This window comes from Thalassophryne amazonica, chromosome 15 (assembly GCF_902500255.1).
Source record: "Thalassophryne amazonica chromosome 15, fThaAma1.1, whole genome shotgun sequence".
NCBI classification, from domain to species: domain Eukaryota; kingdom Metazoa; phylum Chordata; class Actinopteri; order Batrachoidiformes; family Batrachoididae; genus Thalassophryne; species Thalassophryne amazonica.
In genome coordinates, this window is record NC_047117.1 from 2,739,426 (window position 1) to 2,763,316 (window position 23,891).

A 23,891-nucleotide genomic window follows, 5' to 3' on the forward strand; every position below is an offset into this window, starting at 1 on the left:
GCTCAGACACACACCTGCTCAAAAACACTTTCATATCTTCTTAAGTGTTGTTTCCTCCTAATGACTACAAAAACAAAACGTGAGTCCAAATATTCAGAGTTTAATGACGGTTCAGTGTCTCTGCAGATTCACGTCTGATAATTATTTGGAATCACTGCTTCATGATTTTTACTGTTTTAAGATTTTTAAAGTTTTTTTCTTTGAAACTTGAGGAAATTTTATTTTCTGACACAAACTTAAACCCTTCATGATTAACGATAATTAGCAGAGAAGCAGTGACACAGATCATTTGACAACAACGTGACTGAGGTCATAAGGTGCCAGGAAGTCCCAGAATGCTGCTGGAGGATGTGATCATGAAGACAAACCGCGTCACTCTGAGGGCATCTGGCGGAAAAGTCATTTCAGTTTATGGTGAATAAAAAAGTAACGCCAAATCAAATCCTCCCAATGACGCGTTTGTGACACTGGAACAGAATAAAGTGCAAAATAAACGCAGGGGGCGGGGTTTAAAAACAGAAACAGCCTCTGCAGCCTCAGCCTTAGTCGACTTGCGACTGATTTAAAATCTGAGTCCTTTACTGACGGACTCTGAACGGTTAAAGGCTCAAGTTCATCTCAGTACAACGGCTAAGTGAGCTCCAACTGTGAAACTGGAGCATAATCTGCTTGTTTTTGGACGAAGCTTTTCAGCTCACAGACATGGGAGTACACGATTTATCCCAAACCGCCACCGTGCACGCTCCAGGAAATAATTTAATATGCATCATTTCAGGGTTCATGTTTAAAATGTCAAAATATGATGAATCAAGAAGTCCTCAGGATGTTATGAAAAATTCAGATTTGATATCCAGCCTGAACATGCTGAAGAATGTGAAGGACTGGCTGGGATGAGCGGGAGGCGGAGCAGGAGGAGGAGCTAGAGGAATCCATCATCAGCTCTCTCCAACCTGAGACTGAAGCAATTCGCCACCTTAAATCCCTCCCTCAGTAACAGAGCGCATCATCCATCAATCCACAGACCGCTATCAGACCCCGAACGCACAGAGGTCAAGAGGTCAACCGCTTTAACGCCAGGCATGTGGCGGGTCACGAAGCCAGCAGGAGATGGAGCTGCTGGGAGGAGGATTTCAGACAGGATGATGCTACAGACACTGACACGCGAAGATTATAAGAACTCAAACCCAGTGATGCTCCGACAGCGTCCAGACACGCAGCGCGCTCACGGAGGCTCAACGACGCGTCTGCCGCTCCTGAGATGGAGGACAGAAGAAGCTGTCTTCTCTCAGGTTCAGGTTCTGGTTGTGGTTCTGGTCGTGGTTCTGGGAGGTGGGCAGCAGGCGAGCGACGTGGCCGATGCCTTTGGTGACGCCCTCCCTGAAGAGCAGCTTGGCGCCCAGTCGGAGGTACTCAGGGTGTTTGATGAAGCGGAAGCGAACGACGGCTCTTTCACCAGTCCGCAGCTCCTCCTACAGGAAGACAGCACAGGGCAGGGCGTAGTACCAGCAAGCTACCACTAGATGGAGACACATGCTTTATATTCACTGTAATCTGGCAAACACCCTGACAACCTGAACTTAACCCTATTTGGTCCCTGTGCCCTATCATGGCCCCGCCCCTCAGCCCAGCGGGGGAGCATCTCGGTGAGTCCAGAGCCCCTGGACCCGTCTCACAGGGCAAGTCCTGAGCCCCTGGACCCGTCTCACAGGGCGAGTCCTGAGCCCCTCTCGACCCGTCTAACAGGGTGAGTCCAGAGCCCCTGGACCCGTCTCACAGGGCGAGTCCTGAGCCCCTCTCGACCCGTCTCACAGGGCGAGTCCTGAGCCCCTCTCGACCCGTCTCACAGGGCGAGTCCTGAGCCCCTCTCGACCCGTCTCACAGGGCGAGTCCTGAGCCCCTCTCGACCCGTCTCACAGGGCGAGTCCTGAGCCCCTCTCGACCCGTCTCACAGGGCGAGTCCTGAGCCGCTCAACCCGTCTCACAGAGCGAGTCCTGAGCCTCTCTCGACCCGTCTCACAGGGCGAGTCCTGAGCCCCTCGACCCGTCTCACAGGGCGAGTCCAGAGCCCCTCGACCCGTCTCACAGGGCGAGTCCTGAGCCCCTCGACCCGTCTCACAGGGCGAGTCCAGAGCCCCTCGACCCGTCTCACAGGGCGAGTCCTGAGCCCCTCGACCCGTCTCACAGGGCGAGTCCTGAGCCTCTCTCGACCCGTCTCTCAGGGCGAATCCAGAGCTGCTCAACCCGTCTCACAGAGCGAGTCCTGAGCCCCTCTCGACCCGTCTCACAGGGCGAGTCCTGAGCCCCTCGACCCGTCTCACAGGGCGAATCCTGAGCCCCTCGACCCGTCTCACAGAGCGAGTCCTGAGCCCCTCTCGACCCGTCTCACAGGGCGAGTCCTGAGCCCCTCGACCCGTCTCACAGGGCGAATCCTGAGCCCCTCGACCCGTCTCACAGGGCGAGTCGTGAGCCCCTCGACCCGTCTCACAGGGCGAGTCCTGAGCCCCTCGACCCGTCTCACAGGGCGAGTCCTGCCACCATGTGTAAGAAACTAATTTCAGCTGTTTGTGTCTGTGATGTCATTCTTTCCAAACTCCATGATGACAGGTGAGTTTGGCTCCACAAATCTACTTCACTATGATCCTCCAGAGCTGAACTGTCGACTCCCAAACCTGTCTGTCAAACCAAACGCTCGATTCTGTCACACCACTGACTAAGATCGTGGTACATCTGAGCTCCTGCACTTAGGAGAGTAACTTCTGTCTGCAGCTGATAGACATAAAAGCCCTGCCCACTGTTTGAGAATGTACATTATTGATGACAACCTTTCCATGAAGACACTCCACAGTGGCCGTCTGTCTGACGTTCCCAACATGTATGGTGACCTGTGACCCCCGGCGGAAGGTCTTGGCGTGGAAGAGTAGGACGATGGCAGCTTCAAACTGACAGCAGATGTTGGGGTTCATTTTGGGACTAACCATGACCATACCCTGCAACCAAAGTCAAAGACGTGTGTGAAGAACTCGTCATCTTTTGCCGACGGTTCTCAGTCATCCAGGTCAGACATGTCTCAAGGTTTACAAACTCAACTTCTTGTCTTCAAGATGTTTCAACACTCGTCCAAACAACGTCTTCAGATCAAAAGAACATGTTAGTTTCTACTCTAACAAGTTCTTACAGTTTCTAAACTGAAGACGTCCAATGAGTGCGTGCACACACACACACACACACACACACACACACACACACACAGTGTTTGACCTCTGACCTTTCGTAGAAGGGAGCGGTCGAAGTTTCCCAGTGCCAGCGTTGCAGCCTGGCCGGCCCTCAGCACCCTGCAAGCAGAACGGTTCCTCTGGATGCTGCCGACCTTCAGACGCAGAAAACGACCCTCGTCAGTCGGACCGACCACCAGCCTCTCCCCCTCACGGCACACGCCACTGCCACGGGCACACAAACGCACACGTCAGTGCTGCAGCACAGTGAACTACAGATCAGTACAACTCAGCACACATCACTGAGGGCTCCTACCTGTAGAGGGTTCCCCCAACCACAGTCCCAACATCAGGCACCGAGTAGATCTCATCCACCTAAAAAAAAACCACAGCAAGAAATCAGATCAAAATCTTCATCTTCAGCCCCTTCCACACCGGGCCTGTGCAGAGTTGCATTGTACTGCGTGTCTAGTACACAGGAATAGCTGCGTGAGTTGCGAGCGGGGGAGAAGCTTGTCTCCATGACGCTGTTTTTACAGACTGCCTGGACACAGATGGATTTGATACACTGGATAAACTCAAAATACATTATTTCCAGGAGTTAATGGGCTTTATTTAACGTGCCACAATCATGAGAGAACTTAAGAAGGTGAAGCTGCAGCTGGCAATGGTGTGCACAATTTGTCCGTGAGGAGTTGCTGTGGACGTGGAAGCTTGGCCCGCCTCTTCTTCTTCCATGATTTTGAAGTTTCACTGCCAGCAAAGTTCAGCGGGATAAATAAAGTCTAGCAATGCAGGTACGTACTGATCAAAAAACCTAAAGGACTTTTCACTGGCCTGCCGTAGTATCACAGTGTTGCAGTGACTTGCATTTAATAAGTCGATACTGCGTTACACTGCGTCCGGTGCTCGACACCGAAAGTCAGCTAAAAATTCAACGTTTAATATTTTTGCAGCCATTTCATGGACCCCTGTGCATCCCTCAGCATGTTGCCATGTAGGGAAGCTCAACATAGTCTGTATGAACCAAAAAAAGACCTCGACTTCTTCTGTTTTCTTTCAGTAATTTTATTACAGCGACCGCGTAGAACAATAAAATAATCATTTTCAGACTGTTTTTCCTCACGTGTTAACAGAACGTAGCAGGCTTTGTTCTAAACACTCGTTTCTGGTCCTTTAACCATGTGGTACTTGTGGCTACATTGTGGTATTTTGTGTACTTTATTATGTCACTTGTGATAAATGTATTTACAACCTTCAGGAGAAACGTGCAAACAGCCATAATTGCTTTGCTATTTACAGACATGCACTTTTTGGTCCTGGAACCATCCTGGGATCTATGTGAGAACCGACAGACTGATGGTGTTCACACAGACTCTAGATTTTATTGATTTATTTTTACAGCTGTCCAAAGTACAAAACAAAGCACTGCCTTCTGCCTGCAGGCTGTCTGTCTGACTGAGACGAAGACAGTTACTAGAACAGAGTGGTGTATCTTGCTGTCGTAGACGATCAGTGTTATGTGAGCTGAGGTCAAAGGGTCCTGAAGTTCTCTCAAAAGATTAACAAGTTACGGACTGTAAAGTGTGTTTTCTCATTCATCTTTTGTAAATTATGATCAGTAACAGCTTTACTGCGACCTGTCATCTGTGGGTTGGCGCTTTGTTTACTGTTAAAGTACCTGGAACTCTGTGAGCTGCTGCATCAGTTCCTCCTGCTCTTTGCTGTTACTCAGCGGAGGAAGAATGTTCAGGAAAACCTTCAGCAGGTCCAGACTTGCTCCAGAGACACTGGACACGGCAAACACCGGAGTCACGCTGCACACACACACACACACACACACACACACACACACACACACACACACACACACACACACACACACACACACACACACACACACACACACACACACACACACACACACACACACACACACACACACACACACACACACACACCACACACACACACGCGCGCGATAAAAGCTTCAGTGAACTCCATGTGTGCAGGTCAGAAATGAGTCTGTGAGCTGCTCAGACAGTCAACTGGAGTCACTTCATATCAGAACAGATACTTCAGTACCAAGTTAATACCAAAATTCTGAAAAAGTGATATCAACAGTTTTTGTGCCATGTTGATCGTATCATCAGGACTAACAGCAGCAGCAGCTCAACCCGACTCACTTCAAGAATCGGACACAGTGTTTGAAGCAGATGATCAAAGAAATAACTGATTTGCAAAATACATCAGCAAACATGACATCGAGCATTTCTGTAATCAGACTATAAGATCTGCACCTTAAACAAACAGATCCAGTGTGCAGCTGCACATCAAACGTGAATCAAACTGACGGCTCGACATCTGCACAAAAGTTTGAAGCTTGCACTCACTGAGCCCAAATAATCCAGGAGCCAGTCATCAACTTTGACCTGAAGGTGACCAAACGACACTTTGAATCCAGCCTCAGTGTATCATGGCCTAGACAAAAATGTATGATAGCCATCCCAGGGTGGTAGCTGTAGCCAGCTAGTGGTCAATGAAGAATTACACAGAGGTCAAAATGTAACAATGCTTCAGTCATGTTGAAAACTATATCACATTAGTTGTCTGAGCATAAAGATTCCAAAAAGGTATAGTTTGGACAATCTATGACAGAATGTTCTGGAATTATGGAGTCAAAACAGCAAAAATGGTGACAAAGGTCAATTTCAGTTTGTACAAATTATTGGTTGGAATAGTTTTGACTGTGTTGAATGTTCGGTCTCCAAAGTAAAGATCAAACAAGGTTGATGTCCATTGGATTCTATGACATGTGACATATGTTACCCTGTAACATGATAACCGAGCATGACAGATGGTGCAAACTAGTCCTTATTAGAACCCTATTAACCAAAACAATAACATGCATCATTTTTTACTGAAACTGGAGCAACTGTAACTTTTGACCCCTGTACAGACTGAAACTGACCTTTGTCATCATTTTTGCTGTTTTTACCCCATAACTCCAGAACATTCAGTCACAGACAGTACAAACTATACCTTTTTGGAATCGTTATGATCAGACAAATAATGGGATATAGTTTTCAACATGACTGAAGCATTGTTGCATTTTGACCTCTGTGTAATTCTTCATTGACCCCTTCCTGGCTACAGCTACCACCCTATGATGGTTATCATACATTTTTGTGTAGGCCATGATACAATGAGGCTGGATTCTAAGTGTCATTTGGTCACCTTCAGTGGTACCGAAAACCTGCTTGGCCCATGGACTACAACTGTGTCATGAACCACTGCTTCATCACATGTCACTAAGACATACAGTGATGTCAGGGACAGCTAAGTGTGACACAACGTTATCACTGTAATAAAAATGAAATTTGGTCAAAGGAACTACACCTATATCTATATCTATATTTATCCAGATAAAAAGCCCACTGAGATCAAAACACCTGGTCAGGAAAGGCAGCAGCACACGACATAACAGGCAGGTCACAGTGTGGTGGGAGATACGACAAGATGAAACTGGCGTCTCATTTAAGTGTTGTTTGCGGTGAAGCTGTGACTCCCAGGTTTCACTACAAGCTTCATTAGTTGAAGCATCATACTAACGTCGTTCAGTTTCGCTACAGCAGCTCACAGTCATCCTGGCAGCACAATACTGGAATCAAATTAAAACTCATTTCTTTTGGCTACTGCAGCAAATAATATTAAAGTCATTATTAATGAGTTATACAGAACAACTCCAAATCAACCAGCACTAGCACTGTCTCTGGAGCTTGAAAAAGGGCAACTGGACTTCTTTAAGCTTCTTTAAGACGTTACGACACCAACTTTCCACGTCTTACAATGCAGCCCTGAAATCCCTTCAACCAATGGTTTCACCTGAAACAACTGATGGCGGTGACTCCGCCTGCTTTCACACCTTGGCGTATGTGATTAGGCACATGAGCAATGGTGGGTCACATACCACCTCCAGGGGCAAAACCCCCACTGGGCTCTATATACGTGGGACTCTCCACCTTATGGTTTTTAGAACTAAAGAAGCCTGTCAGAGGTTAAATGTCTTGAAGAAAATTAAAGACGTCCAGCGGCCTTTTTTCTAGCTCCAGAGACAACGATGACCTGAATGACTGGGAACCTACGCAGACATCTACCACCAGCATTAATTAACTAATGTCGATTTTTCATACGACACTGTATGCATTTTGTAAAGACTACGGTACCTTTGAATGTTTAATTAAAACTTAAAAGAATAATTTATTACTTTCATATTGAATTTGTAGAAAGAATCGTCTTCTTGTTGTCCGTCTGTTCTGCTGAGCCCGCTGGGGTTCGATCTTGCTCCATGAGGCTCAGTGCACGTTGCCTTTGTGACAAACTGTTTGTTACCTCACACACACTAAACATTCTATTTCAGCTGCCTGACTGTGACCCTTCAGTCTGTACAGACTACGCCTTCCTCAGACGGAGTACCGTTAGCGGTACGGTCAGCGTGAAGTACCTCGTAGACTGTGTAAACTGCTGTGCAGCAGTAACAGCATCATCTGGGTTGGTGACCATCATGGGCACCTTGTTGCAGCCCGGCTGTTTCAGGACCCGCTCCAGCTGCCGGACCGTTCGCTCCACAGTGCCGGCGGAACACAAGTCCACTTTACTGACCACAATGAAGATGGGAACTTTCAGCGCCATGGCCAGGCCCAGGTGTTCCCGTGTGGTACCAGCTGGACACAGAAGGCACGCGGAGAAAAGGCTAGCTAACAGTCATCACACTGAGCTGAAGATGTCACACAGAAAGTTCCACTGGTTTTCTGCAGGTGACACGTGTGGCAGCGGCTCACCTACACCGGTGTTGGCGCTCACTACCAGCATGGCGAAGTCGGGGCAGTAACTTGTGAGCCCAAAGATGGTGGTTTTCAGGTACTTGTGGTGTCCTGCGAGGTCGATGAATGTGATCATCTTGGAGGAGCTCTCACAGATCTCCTCCGCCGTGCGTGACTCGCTGTAGTTCACCACCTGCACCACACGACACAACGTACCGCTTTAGCTGATTACGAGAAACAGAATCACAATGAAGCACTTCAGTCCAACACAAGTTTCATGATTCACAGTTCAGTCTCACCTCACATGATCCCACAGGTCCACAACTGGACTCCTGTTTAAGAATGCGCACGGCTAATAGGGGCGTTTCCCATGATACTGTACTGTATTGGTTTTCACACTGCTCATACTGATACAGTAAACAGATTTAAAATGTCCTTAAACCGCCCTCAAATCCCAGTGATCACTGTGACTTCTGCTCCTGCAGAGGTTTAATTAATGTGCAGACACCAGAGATAATAAAAAAGTATCTATGTTTGTTTTTAATAACATATTTCAAAAGAAAGACACCTTCCTGACAGAACGTGCAGGCAGTGCTTTGGAAATTCAGGTTTAAAACAGCTGTTTTAATGCAAAGTTAAATGATACATCACAAAATGTGCCCAGGCTGTCTGTGGGCAAATCTATATTATAACAGCCAAGTGCCCTCTGTGTGCGTGTATAGAGGCCCCCTGACACTGGCACGACTTTGATCTGCGCACTTGCACACACTCTGCTGTGCACAAGAGTAATCTCGTCTCAAACTTGTTGTAAACTGTGCGCAGCTTTGTGCAAGTGTGCAAAGAAAATTGTGAAATGTTCAAAATCTCATCACACATTCATGACGTGAACATTATGCAAACAATTCAAAAATGCTGCATGCGAGTGCATCAGCGCACCGCATCAGAGTGCAGCTCATCCGAATGATTATAACAACATTAGCTGTATAAGTACTGTTAGTAGTCTAATGTGCGTGATTTTATTTGCCAAGTTCAATGTGAATACATAATATAAATGTAAATATGTTAAAAATACCTGGATGACACAAGAAAGTGAAAACACATATTTCCACTGTGGTCCATTTAAAAAAATAAAAAAACAAAATAGGAGTAATAATAAATAATAATAATAGTGTGTATATAATAACAAGAACCTAAACAATTTATAAATACATTGAGACAGTAAATTAACATTAAAAATTACATAATTAACAGGAAATACAAGGGTAGAGTTTTTCTTCTAAAAACTGTTGAGGTCTAAGGTTCTAAAAACACTCTAGAATCACACACCATTACAACTCATTTTAGAGACTTTGCATCATTTATTACCACCCTCGAAAAACGCCAGCTACCTATTTTATAAACACAACCCAATCTAGAGCCCATGGATCCCTACAGACAACACACTAGTTTAAAAGTAATTTAAATGTGTAATGATAGCAAAACCTCAAAAATATGGTGGTTTTCTTCTGAGTCCGCTAGGGGGCAGTGTTCATTCAAAAACAAGCTGACCATCACAGAAAGTGTACAGCGCTCCAAATTTCAGCATGTAAAATCGTGGACAGATATGGAACTGCAGCAAGCCTGAAAAGGCCGGCATTAGGACAGAATACGTCTTTTGCTGTAAAGGTCATGCTGGGCAACACAACGGGCAAAATGTGGCACACGGGCCCCAAACTGGGCAGCCTGGCTCTAGACTGAATAATTGTTTTAGTAGTAAACGTGCAGACAGGGGACACAATTGTTAAAGAAAACAAGATGAGTTGTGGACTTGAAAGTCTGCAAGATAGAGGAACTTCAAAGAAGATTCCTTCATATGTAATAAACTGCTGAAGAGCCCACCTCCCCTTTACTGTTGAAGCCCAGGATCTCAAAGCTGATGCTGGAGGTTCTTCCAGTCTGGATCTCATGCAGATGCCTGAAGAGGTTGAGGCGGGCACGGCCACGACCATTATCCAGCTCCCCCTGAGTCAGGACACCCAGCAGAGTCGACTTCCCAGAGTCCACGTTCCCCAGAACTGCCACACGCAGGTCCAGGAACTGAGCAGAACCACAAGGAGGCAAAAGACGCACCACACATTTATCATTTATTTTAATAACATAAATCTGGGTTTCTGGGTTTTTATTTTTGGTGTGCAGTGCAACACACACACACACACACACCTTATTAAATGGAGAACTGATTTTGAATCAAATACACTGATGTCTTTAAGAAACTAAATCAGTGAGATTTCTTTTCAGGAAAAAGGTTCTGGTACCAACAGAACTTCACCTGCTGATCATCTGGAACTTTTCGAACAAGGACTTCTGCAATCTTCCGTGTGGTTCTGACCAAGTTGAAGTCCAGCTCCCTCTCTCTCAGGAGTGTGATATCAGCACCAACTCTGTCCACACAGACAGTAATGACATCAGTGACTTACTTGTATCACACCTTTAAATGTTAGAGGTCACAAAGAGGTTCACAGAAACCATTAAATAAATAAATAAAAACACATGCAGAGTAAAAACAGAATAAAAGCAGATAAAATAAGTGACACTAAAGTAAGCTGAAAGAAGAAGGTCTACAGCTGCTTTTTGAAATTTCCACAGTGTCCACAGATCTTCACACCCACAGGAGAGAGGTCCAAAGTTTAGGAGCTACAACCTCCAACAGCAGAGTCTCCTTTGGTTCTACGCTTTGTTCTTGGAACAACCTCCAGACCTTGGTCAGAGGACTGCAGAGACCTGCTCCTGAACCCCAAATATACCCAGGACCCTTCTCACAGAGCCCTGACTCCTGTGTCACTGGTCAAAAGCCAAACACTCCTCCCTGGATTCCACAGTGTGAAACAGACGAGTCTCAGACTCCAGTCCATCAGAAGTTACTTCCTCAGCAGGGGCCGGTACCCATTTCCAGCTGGGTGGACTGGGACGGTGCCGGTGAAGTGTCTTGTACAGACACAGACAGGTATCCTGAAGCAAACACTGGGAACTGAACCCTGCTCTACATCCTGCAGCTGTCTGAACGAAGCCCAAGTAAAACATCAACACAAGCAGCAGATGCAGCCGTACTTCTCTGCCATCCTCTTTAAGGTCTTGAGCGAAGCCTTCATGTCAGCCTCCGTTAGGCCGACCAGCAGGCCGTTGTCTTCCACGCCGATCTGGTAGACGGCCTCACCGCAGCCCTCCTGCAGACGCCACTTCAGCTGGGTGGCCAGATGCTCAAAGCGATACTGAGTGGGGTTGACTAGCTTCAGCTACAAGGACAAGTGAGACAGAAACGCCAACACACTGCAGGTTAACATCCACACGTATCAACCAGACCGCTTAATTCAACAGCTGTAACAAACAAACACGTCATTATTTATACAATACGCTATACTTTATTATCCCAAAAAGGGAAATTCATCTCGGATACAATGCACAATCAAAACAATTAAAAGAAAAACAGTAAAAACCCCATCCAATATAAACACCCCACATAAATATGAATATAAATATGACACAACTGACAATATAACAGACAACCCCCCCCATATTGCACACTTCCCCTAACCATAAATACCATCACACAGTTCTGCCGCCTTGTGCAATCTTATTCAGAAGTCTGATGGACGTCGGCACAAATGACTTTTTAAAATGGTTCATCTTAAATTTCTGAACTCTATATCACCTACTTGAAGGCAAGAGTTCATATTCTTTATAGAGGATATGTGAGGAGTCTGTCAATATCCTCTGAGCTCCCCTGAGAAGAGCCTGGTCACATAAAGACTGCAGGTCCTGACTGCAGTAACTGTGTATTTCCTAGTTGTACTCATGTTGGTTATTATCTTAACAGAGTGCCACATCTTACTGAAGCTTATTGACAAAATTATGTTCTAAAATCTCCTTGTGGTGCCTTCTGGCATCTTTGAACATCTGATTAAGCTCCCTTTGTATTACCTTCAGACCAACTTTGTCCTTCTTCATTAAAGTTATCTTTTTCCTATTAAAACAGTCTTTTACATCCTTGGTCATATACGGTTTGTTGTTGGGATAAACTACAATTTTTTTTGGTGATCACACAATCAACACAAAGCTGTATGCAATCAGTTATTGTCTCTGCGGCCGCCTCCAGTACCATCTGATGAAAAAGATCCCAGTCTGTACAAAGGAGGGATCCTTTAAGTGTCTCTATTCTATCACTGTCCCATACAGTCCCCCATTTGATTTGAGGCTTATTCCTTTTCAAAGCAGTTTTGTAAATTGGAATAAACTGGACTGTATTATGGTTACAATTTGAAAAAGGAGGCTTTGATTTTGCAATGTAAGCATGTTTGACGCTCTGCAGCACTTGTCTAACACTGTTGACCCGTGTGTCACATGTTACATATTAAAGCCAGGTAAAGACAGTTATAATTTACAATAGTTAAAACCCCCATGAATAAAAAGGGAGCTCCAGGCGACTGATGCAATTGCTGATGAACACAGTCTGCAATTGTGCTCGTGACTCTGGCCGCGTTACCTCCTGGGGGAACACACACTGCACAAATGTAAATATTCCCAAACTCCCTCAGGAGATAGAAGGGTCTCAGTGACATGCATAACAGTTCCACATCAGCAGTACACAAAGTCTCACGCACGGTGTAGTTCCTGCACCAGCTGTCATTCACAAACATGCAGACACCGCCCCCCTCGGCTCTTTCCTGACACTTCAGTTCTATCCGACCGGATGAGAGAAAAACCATCAAGCTCAACGAGCGAGTCTGGAATATCCTCATGGAGCCAAGACTCAGTGAACACCATCACGCTCGATTCCCTGTACTCATAATACACCTTGGTGTTCAGGTGAAGATCGTCTATTTTGTTTCTCAGTGATCTTACGTTGCTGAGTAACATACAGGTAGAGGCGGTCGATTCTCTCTGCGGCGGAGACGCTGCCGAAGCCCCCCCTCTTTTACACCTCTTCCTTCATCTGGCTCGTGCCGGCTGAACCTTCACCACATCGGGGAAATCAACAAGTGGAGTAAAGCCCATGTTGCAGAAGGACAGCAGAGCATCTCTGCTGTAGCACAGTAGCAGCCCCACATCAGCGTGACGAATTGTTTGGCATGTTGAAATCACTATCCAAATAATTAACGCAAGGAACAGTCCTTGATCAAGGTTGCAATGGTAATCCTCTGACAAATATTGCTAATTTGAATTACAATCACAACACAACCCAGCTTTAATGTTTACACACCACAACACAGAGGCAATGGTGAAAGTCATCAAACACACAACACTTCACACTTATGGTACCAGTAACATGATGCAATCAAACTGACTAAACCAACTGAACTACAAAACACAACAAATCAACAACACTGCTAAACCAACAAGAACCCCAATAACAACACTTAAAACCCCAAAACCCAAACTCCCATGCTGCATTGCAGCACAACAATTTACAATTCTTAGTGATGGCCCGGTGATCACTACAATATTTATCCCAATTGACAGGGTACCTCCACTTAATCTCTAGTTCAGACTCAGTAAAGTTTCTTTTCTTTCTTTCGTTCATGTTGAATGATCAGACAGAGCAATCCCAGGTCCCTGGGCCTATGTAAATAATTTTGCATATTCAGATGAGGGCATGGACTGGGAGGAATTTGGTACTTCTCCATGTGCACTTAATTCTACATTGATTGGGAAGTACAAAAGGACTGTGCTTGGATCCATGCGTATGCACACTTTGATACATCTGAATTTTTTTCTGCGTACAACAGTTCTGGCTTTCAGTGTACGCCATGTCTCAGCAGGAAATCCACGCAAGTCTTTGGACATGAGGCCCCAGATCACTCAAAGTCCACAGCAGAGACAACTATCATATTAGCTAGTTATGTCACATAATACAGTTTTACAAAATCATGATCTACCAGAGTTTATACATCTTACCAAAACAGTTGGGTGTAAGACACAAAAGTAAAGTACAAAAATTTATTTCCTACATACTGGCTATTTATTATGAGGACCACAGCTGGGCACAGATATTAAAACAGCTCACATCAGCTAGCCTGCTCAGTTAGCACATATGTGGTCGTGATAATTACAACCCCAGTTCCAATGAAGTTGGGACGTTGTGTAAAATCTAAAAAAACAGAATCCAATGATTTCCAAATCCTCTTCAACCTATATTCAACTGAATACACCACAAAGACAAGATATTAATGTTCAAACTGATAACTTTATTGTTTTTGTACAAATATTTGTTCATTTTGAAATGGATGCCTGCAACACGTTTTAAAAAAGCTGGGACAGTGGTATGTTTACCACTGTGTTACATCACCTTTCCTTCTAACAACACTCAATAAGCATTTGGGAACTGAGGACACTAATTGTTGAAGCTTTGTAGGTGGAATTCTTTCCCATTCTTGCTTGATGTATGACTTCAGTTGCAACAGTCCGGGGTCTCCGTTGTTGTATTTTGCGCTTCATAACGCGCCACACATTTTCAATGGGCGACAGGTCTGGACTGCAGACAGGCCAGTCTAGTACCTGCACTCTTTTACTATGAAGCCATGCTGTTGTAACACGTGCAGAATGTGGCTTGGCATTGTGTTGCTGAAATAAGCAGGGACGTCCCTGAAAAAGACGTTGCTTGGATGGCAGCATGTGTTGCTCCAAAACCTGGATGTACCTTTCAGCATTGATGGTGCCATCACAGATGTGTAAGTTGTCCATGCCATGGGCACTAACACACCCCCATACCATCACAGATGCTGGCTTTTGAACTTTGCGCTGGTAACCTCTGCTTGGGACTCCGACGAGGGCGGTCGCATCTCCTCCACTCTCCCTTATCTCTGTTCTCTGCCTTTAACCTTCAAGCCCCTACTTCACCAGACTGTGAATTCCTCAAATTATATTGGATTCTGGATCTACTGGACTACTATTGGATTAACCATGGAATTGATCAGCTGGTCTCTGAACGCTATTGACACCATTTTTTCTACAAGAAGGTCAGGACCGGGGGATCCTCCCTGCCCAGATGGAACATATCCTGCGGGCTATGTCCTCGACTCCTGGGGGTCTTGGCGTGTTGCATCCTTGGCGCCTTTCTCTGTTGAGGACGTCGAGGATTTATTCATATTTGGTCTTATGGTAGCAGGGCTGGTACTTTTTGGCTTATGTGCTGCCCTGATCTACCGGAAAATTGGCAAGACGGCGGCATCAAGAACCACAGCCCCTCGCCTGTCTGTCATGATTAACGAGGTTGGCAAGGCAGTGCATTCTCAGACTGCGATGACTCTTGAACTCAGACGCAAATTGGATGACATCTTGGAGCAGATGTGTGCCTTAGTTTAAGCTGAAGATTTCAGAGGCCGGTGAATATTCTTAATTCATAATTGGGAATTTGGGAATATACTTAATTCATAATTGGGATTTGGTTGTGCAAGTGGAATTGTTAAAAAGTGTTTTAAAAAGTGTTTTTCACTGCTGTAACCATAACATTACAGGCTTATCAAGCCTGAAGGTCAAATTGCCCGACTGTTTTTTCAGCCTGGGGAACACTGGCTGTTTATCTCATCTCACAAAGACAATAAACTGCTTTTCACGGGACTGAAGCATGCTCCATTCCCCCCCTTCCCCCATCAGCACCCCCCCTTTCCGGCATCTGCTAACATCATTCCTTCCCCCTTCGGCGGGGGCGGTGCAGTTTTAGCTGCAGCCCCCATCACTCCCCCCCCCCCCAAGCTGATCGCGGTGCATCTCAGGGTTGCTGCGTGACCTTCACCACTTGCCTCAATTCGGATAACGGACTTCTTCAAACTTAGTGCACATAAACAATGTCAAATGTGTATGTGTTGCCTTTAATTCTGATGTGTGCCATTATTACGGTAAAAAAGTAATAAATGTGGACTAATTGCTGTCTGAGGTAACTGGAGTGTAAACATAATTTCTCCACTGTGAGATCAATAAAGTATATCTCATCTAATCTAACAATCTGGATGGTCTTTTTCCTCTTTTGTCCAGAGGACACGACGTCCATGATTTCCAAAAACAATTTGAAATGTGGACTCATCAGACCACAGCACACTTTACCACTTTGTGTCTGTCCATTTCAAATGAGCTCGGGCCCAGAGAAGGCGACGGTGTTTCTGGATGTTGTTGATGTTTGGCTTTCACTTTGCATGGTAGAGTTTTAACTTGCACTTGTAGATGTAGCGACGAACTGTGTTAACTGACAATGGTTTTCTGAAGTGTTCCTGAGCCCACGCAGTAAGATCCTTTACACAATGATATCAGTTATTAATGCAGTGCCCCTGAGGGATCGAAGGTCACGGGCATTCAATGTTGGTTTTCAGCCTTGCCGCTTACGTATAGAAAGTTCTCCAGACTCTCTGAATCTTCTATTATGGACTGTAGATGATGGAATCCCTAAATTTCTTGCAATTGAACATTGAGAAACATTGTTCTTAAACTGTTGGACTGTTTTTTTTACTCAGTTGTTCACAAAGTGGTGATCCTCACCCCATCTTTGCTTGTGAACGGCTGAGCCTTTTGAGGATGCTCCTTTTATACCCAATCATGACACTCACCTGTTTCCAATTAACCTGTTCACCTGTGGAATGTTCAAAACAGTTGTTCTTTGCGCATTCAACTTGCCCAGTCTTTTGTTGCCACTTGTCCCTGCTTTTTTTGAGATGTGTCGCAGGCATCCATTTCAAAATGAGCAAATATTTGCACAAAAAAAAGGTCTATCAGTTTGAACATTAAATATCTTGTCTTTGTGGTGTATTCAATTGAATATAGGTTGAAGAGGATTTGAAAATCATTGTATTCTTTTTTTATTTACATTTCACACAACGTCCCAACTTCATTTGAATTGGGGTTATAGCTCCATGACAACACATTCACGCTGGCAGGACTTAAAAATGTCTAATAGACTGTGCCTTGTCAATCCCAACTGTGACTGAAACCTCAGGCTGAAGGTGGCACTAAAGCAGAATGAGAAATAATTACCTTATACTCAATGTTTCCTTCTTCTGCCTGAAAACAGAGAAGAAAAAAAAAAAGACAATGAAAGATGAACTGAAGCAGCACTCGCCAGAAGACAAACCTCCACTTAATCTACTGATTTACTGAAGTCAAGCTGTTGTAGAGACATTTGAATTTAGCAAATAACTCTATTCTGTCCCGTGTTTCTAGCAGTAACAGACATCAAACACTGTCCAAGACAGAGCTGCAAAAATCAAATGACTATTACATTAACTGTCAGCTATTTTGATTATCAAATGATTGTTTGAGTTTATCCAAATTCTCTGATTTGAGATTCTTAAGTGAATAATTTATGGTTTTATAGTTTCTTTACATCTATCTGGGAGTCAAATAATATAACTGGGTTAGGGACAAAAGGTATGTGAGGACATCATCTTAGACTCTGGAAAACACAGATCAACATTTTCACAATTTTCTATGGACCAAACTCATTCATCAATCAGCCAGTTATTTTCTCGATTAATTATGAAAATAACTGTTTGTTGCAGCCCTAGTCCAAAAAATATTAAAATGCACTAAAAATTACAGAGCAAGAATGTCTATCCATCTACTGAAACCAAGTCTTCTGTTCATCTGTCCTTAAAGAGACCATACTGTGCAAGTGACCTTGATCATGTTTTCAGATAAATACGGATGATGCTGTTAAACATCCTTAATGTGGCCAAAGTCTGTCTGCACATCAATAAACATCCCCACTGAAAGCAACAATAAAGACTGTCCATCACCTGCAGATTTACAAAGATGTCACACATTCATCCTTTCACTCTCTCTCTCTCACACACACACAGATGTCAGCCAATGCACACCAGGAGCAACTTGGGGATTACAGACATTGCTCAAGGGAACCTCAATTTATTTTTATTTAGTTTATATAGCACCAAATCACAACAAAGCTGCTTCACACAAGAAAGATGTGAAGCACCTTGAGGCAACATTCAAGTTTTTGGTCTGACAGGGACTCGTGCCCACCATGACTCCACATCTTCTCACCGTCCATGTGGAATTTTTGACCACAAATCCTTGAATCAGTATTTAAGACTCCTGATAGAAGGTTGCTGAAAACATAAATGTTCTTAAACGGTTCTGTTGAGGACAATGTTATTCAAAGTAAGTATCACAGAAATCAACAGGCACAGAATTCAAAGCTAAAGTTTGATCTGTTCTACGTCATCAACCGCTTCACCAAATTTTATTCAAATCTGTCCGTCTGTCTGAGACAGTTTATCTACTGACAAAGAGGACCAAAACCTTTAAAACTGGAAACTACTACAGCAACAATACTACTAATTATTATACATTTATAACTCTGCAGCTTCAGTCCAGTAGTTTATATTTAATTGTAATAAATCAGGTTCTGGACAAGCATGTTTGCTGCCACATAAGAATGATTAAAAACAGTTGAAATAAAGCCTCTCGTGTAATGTTCATCTATCTGACCGGACGCCTGCACGGCCTCTCGTCAGTTGTGTTGTGTTCTGTATTGTGTATTTTTTTGGTATCATGGCCCAAGCAGAGGTCACCCCTCTGAGTCTGGTCTGCTTGACCAGACCTCTGAGTCTGGTCCGGTCTGCTGGTTTCTTCCTCAAATCATCAGAGGGACTTTTATTCTTTCCACTGTCTCCTGTGTTCTTGCTCTTGGGGTTGGGAAGGTTAGACCTTATTTGTGTGAAGCGCTTTAAGGCAACTTGTTTTGATTTGGCGCCATATAAATGAAAATAAATTGAAACTGAATTTGATGGATTTCTTTTTTCATGATTTATAGCTGACAAAAATTTTTACTGTCATTTGTGAAAACATTTGCTCGTAGCTCTTTTGAACAGTAACGTTTAAATGCGGATAATTCTTAGTTTGCTGTCAGGAATAACGTAGTTATCTGTTAGCATCACTTAGCTTGGGACTAGCTGCCCTGGCTAGCAGGTTAATGCGGACCAGGATTCCGGATTGAGGTTTGAAGATTCACCTCGGGCGGGAGATACGGCGGCGGGGTTTTATTTCGGTTATTCTTTTTATTCCGTCTCCTCCGGCCTCGTTTGCCTCTCCTCGTTCGTGACTTTTTCGACGGTCTCTTGCCGTTATTCCAGGACCCGGAGCCCGGTCCGTGTCTGCTCTGCCCGGGGGACAGGACGCCGGGTTCGGTCAGGTCCACCATGGCCCAGGATCAGGGCTGAGTTCACTCAGTGACAAGTTAAAATAAAGGCGACTCGTTTAACACCGGTTTGGAAGAATAACCGCAGAGGAGGAAGATGATGATGATGACATTAGCGTCAAACTCAACACGCAAGTAGCACACAAGACACACATACAGCTTCCGGCTTTGCACTTCAAAATAATGTACCCAGTCAAACTTCCAAGTATTTTCAGCATAATAATGGCAAAATATTCCGACATCTGTACTTATGAAATCTGCGCCATATCTACTTGTTTCATTTCCACACTGCAGTAATAACCAAAAATCCGTTATGTTCCGGTGTTTATTACATGGAAATCATACAAGGACTTGTGCCTTTGTTCGGTGAGTGGCGAATATCCGGTTTATACGATGACGGTTTAGGCGAGTTTCCTGTATTTCAATGCTGCGTTAACATTACTGTCTGAAGTGTCCTGTTATTTATTTATTTTATTTTATTGTCTTTGAGGACAGATTTGAGATTATTGTCCAGTGTGAACAGTGACATAATGATAGATCTGATTTGGCTAAGTAATGTGAACATAACATTGCAATTTCATTTTTTATGGATTTATTTTTTATTAGTTTTGGGCCACTTTTGGTGGTTCTCCATCTGATTTAGATGTGGTTTGTATCTGATCTCTTTTGGTGAGACTGTTCAGATCAGACTAAAGACCGGATTTGGACATCAGTTTATTAATGTGAACGCAACCCCTGTTGGTGAGAATCTGTATCCGTGTTATTGTTTTTTAGCTTGTCTTTGCACGCGCGCGCGCGTGTGTGTGTAAAACTGGTGAAGAATTTTGAACGCTAAATGCAAAGTTCTGATTCATTTTCAGCCAAGACAGACCAAAGGTGCATGCATGCGCACACACGCGCACACACACACACACACACACGTGGTGTAATACAATATGTTTTACATGTTTGACATTCGTATTTACAACAGAAAAACATGTTATTTTTCAGTTTGATAAAAAAAAAAAAACCTAAATCATTGATTAAGTTAGAAACTGCACTAAAAAAAAATCTTATATCCAGTACAAGAAGAAGTAAGTAAGTCTTACTTGGGCTTTGAGACCGCTGCCATTTCTCCTCAGATTCTGTACCATGACGTGGATGGGAGCCTTTGACTCCTTCTGGATGGGACACCAGTCCATCATAGGTTTTGTCCCCAGGTAAGTCCGTTTGGGTGGACTCAGACGATGCAGGTGAAGTGGTTTTGTCCAGGACAAAGACAGAAAGCAAGACTAACCACAACGTCAGTTTCTAAACAATACATCCTTATGTATGTGAATATTCATAAGAAAGTCTCACACGCGGGCACCAATAAATATGTAACAATATTAATAATAAAGCCTCAGACGGGCACCAATAAATAGTAACAGTATTAATAATAAAGCCCTCAGACGGGCACCAATAAATATGTTAACAGTATTAATAATAAAGCCTCAGACGCGGCACCAATAAATATGTAACAGTATTAATAATAAGCCTCAGACGGGCACCAATAAATATGTAACAGTATTCATAATAAAGCCCTCAGACGGGCACCAATAAATATGTAACAGTATTAATAATAAAGCCCTCAGAGGGCACCAATAAATATGTAACAATATTAATAATAAAGCCTCAGACGGGCCACCAATAAATATGTAACAATATTAATAATAAAGCCTCAGTACGGGCACCAATAAATATGTACCAGTATTAATAATAAAGCCTCAGACGGGCACCAATAAATATGTAACAGTATTAATATAAAGCCTCAGACGGGCACCAATAATATGTAACAGTATTAATAATAAAGCCTCAGACGGGCACCAATAAATATGTAACAGTATTAATAATAAAGCCTCAGACGGGCACCAATAAATATGTAACAGTATTAATAATAAAGCCTCAGACGGGCACCAATAAATATGTAACAGTATTAATAATAAAGCCTCAGACGGGCACCAATAAATATGTAACAATATTAATAATAAAGCCTCAGACGGGCACCAATAAATATGTAACAATATTAATAATAAAGCCTCAGACGGGCACCAATAAATATGTAACAGTATTAATAATAAAGCCTCAGACGGGCACCAATAAATATGTAACAGTATTAATAATAAAGCCTCAGACGGGCACCAATAAATATGTAACAATATTAATAATAAAGCCTCAGACGGGCACCAATAAATATGTAACAGTATAATAATAAAGCCTCAGACGGGCACCAATAAATATGTAACATATTAATAATAAAGCCTCAGACGGGCACCAATAAATATGTAACAGTATTAATAATAAAGCCTCAGACGGGCACCAATAAATATGTAACATATTAATAATAAAGCCTCAGACGGGCACCAATAAATATGTAACAGTATTAATAATAAAGCCTCAGACGGGCACCAATAAATATGTAACAGTATAATAATAAAGCCTCAGACGGGCACCAATAAATATGTAACAGTATTAATAATAAAGCCTCAGACGGGCACCAATAAATATGTAACAGTATTAATAATAAAGCCTCAGACGGGCACCAATAAATATGTAACAGTATTAATAATAAAGCCTCAGACGGGCACCAATAAATATGTAACAGTATTAATAATAAAGCCTCAGACGGGCACCAATAATATGTAACAGTATTAATAATAAAGCCTCAGACGGGCACCAATAAATATGTAACAGTATTAATAATAAAGCCTCAGACGGGCACCAATAAATATGTAACAGTATTAATAATAAAAGCTCAGACGGGCACCAATAAATATGTAACAGTATTAATAATAAAGCCTCAGATAGGGGCACCAATAATATGTAAACAAGTATAATAATAAAGCCTCAGACGGTGGCACCAATAAATATGTAACAATATTAATAATAAAGCCTCAGGACGGGCACCAATAAATATGTAACAGTATTAATAATAAAGCCTCAGACGGGCACCAATAACTATGTAACAATATTAATAATAAAGCCTCAGACGGGCACCAAATAAATATGTAACAGTATTACTAATAAAGCCTCAGACGGGAACCATAATTATTAACAGTATTAATACTAAAGCCCTCCGACCGGGCATCCAATAAATATGTAACAGTCTTAATAAAGCCTCAGACGGGCACAATAAATATGTAAACAATATTAATAATAAAGCCTCAGACGGGCACCAATACATATGTAACAATATTAATAATAAAGCCTCAGACGGGCACCAATAAATATGTAACAGTATTAATAATAAGCAGCTCAGACGGGCACCGATAAATATGTAACAGTATTAATAAAAGCCTCAGACGGGCACCGATAAATATGTAACAGTATTAATAATAAAGCCTCAGACGGGCACCGAAATATGTAACAGTATTAATAATAAAGCCTCAGACGGGCACCGATAAATATGTAACATATTAATAATAAAGCCTCAGACGGGCACCAAAATATGTAACATATTAATAATAAAGCCTCAGACGGGCACCAATAAATATGTAACAATATTAATAATAAAGCCTCAGACGGGCACCAATAAATATGTAACAATATTAATAATAAAGCCTCAGACGGGCACCAATAAATATGTAACAATATTAATAATAAAGCCTCAGACGGGCACCAATAAATATGTAACAATATTAATAATAAAGCCTCAGACGGGCACCAATAAATATGTAACAGTATTAATAATAAAGCCTCAGACGGGCACCAATAAATATGTAACAATATTAATAATAAAGCCTCAGACGGGCACCAATAAATATGTAACAATATTAATAATAAAGCCTCAGACGGGCACCAATAAATATGTAACAATATTAATAATAAAGCCTCAGCGCGGGCACCAATAAATATGTAACAATATTAATAATAAAGCCTCAGACGGGCACCAATAAATATGTAACAATATTAATAATAAAGCCTCAGACGGGCACCAATAAATATGTAACATATTAATAATAAGCCTCACAAGTGGGCACCAATAAATATGTAACATATTTATAATAAAGCCTCAGACGGGCACCAATAAATATGTAACAGTATTAATAATAAAGCCTCAGACGGGCACCAATAAATATGTAACATATTAATAATAAAGCCTCAGACGGGCACCAATAAATATGTAACAATATTAATAATAAAGCCTCAGACGGGCACCAATAAATATGTAAAATATTAATAATAAAGCCTCAGACGGGCACCAATAAATATGTAACAATATAATAATAAAGCCTCAGACGGGCACCAATAAATATGTAACAATATTAATAATAAAGCCTCAGACGGGCACCAATAAATATGTAACAATATTAATAATAAAGCCTCAGACGGGCACCAATAATATGTACACAATATTAATAATAAAAGCCTCACAACGTGGGCCACAATAAAAGGTAGCGAATATTATGCCTCCACAACAGGACACCAATAAATGTGTAGTGAAATGGGTTAAAACCTCAGACGGAGGGCACCAATAAAACTGTCACGAATATTAATAAATGTTTTGGAATAAATTTATTAATAATTTACTGAATCCCGCTCACATGGAGCACCGACTAAAATGTAAGAAATAGAAGTAGATCGATTATTGGTGATTTTGAGTGGAGACACTTTGCTTTACATACGTATATTCAGGCCTCATTCCGGGGACCAATTATA

The 23,891-nt window shown here is 42.8% G+C and overlaps 1 protein-coding gene across 2 annotated transcripts; it reads right to left on the reverse strand.

Annotated features, from left to right (window-relative positions):
* On the reverse strand, positions 1-19,315 carry gtpbp2b (GTP binding protein 2b). 2 transcript variants are annotated; one of them, XM_034187805.1, is made up of 12 exons: positions 19,029-19,315; positions 17,033-17,059; positions 11,123-11,307; positions 10,344-10,455; positions 9,914-10,111; positions 8,054-8,228; positions 7,717-7,969; positions 4,894-5,029; positions 3,529-3,587; positions 3,266-3,437; positions 2,823-2,987; positions 1-1,469 (listed from the first exon to the last, which is right to left on the reverse strand). In XM_034187805.1, exons 1-12 carry the CDS (start codon positions 19,215-19,217, stop codon positions 1,233-1,235), a joined length of 1,908 nt encoding a protein of 635 aa, XP_034043696.1. In that variant the 5' UTR covers positions 19,218-19,315; the 3' UTR covers positions 1-1,232. The 2 variants fall into 2 exon arrangements, with proteins under 2 accessions (XP_034043696.1, XP_034043697.1); XM_034187806.1 differs by having other exon boundaries at positions 6-1,469; positions 7,717-7,936.
* Positions 19,316-23,891: the final 4,576 nt, after the last annotated feature.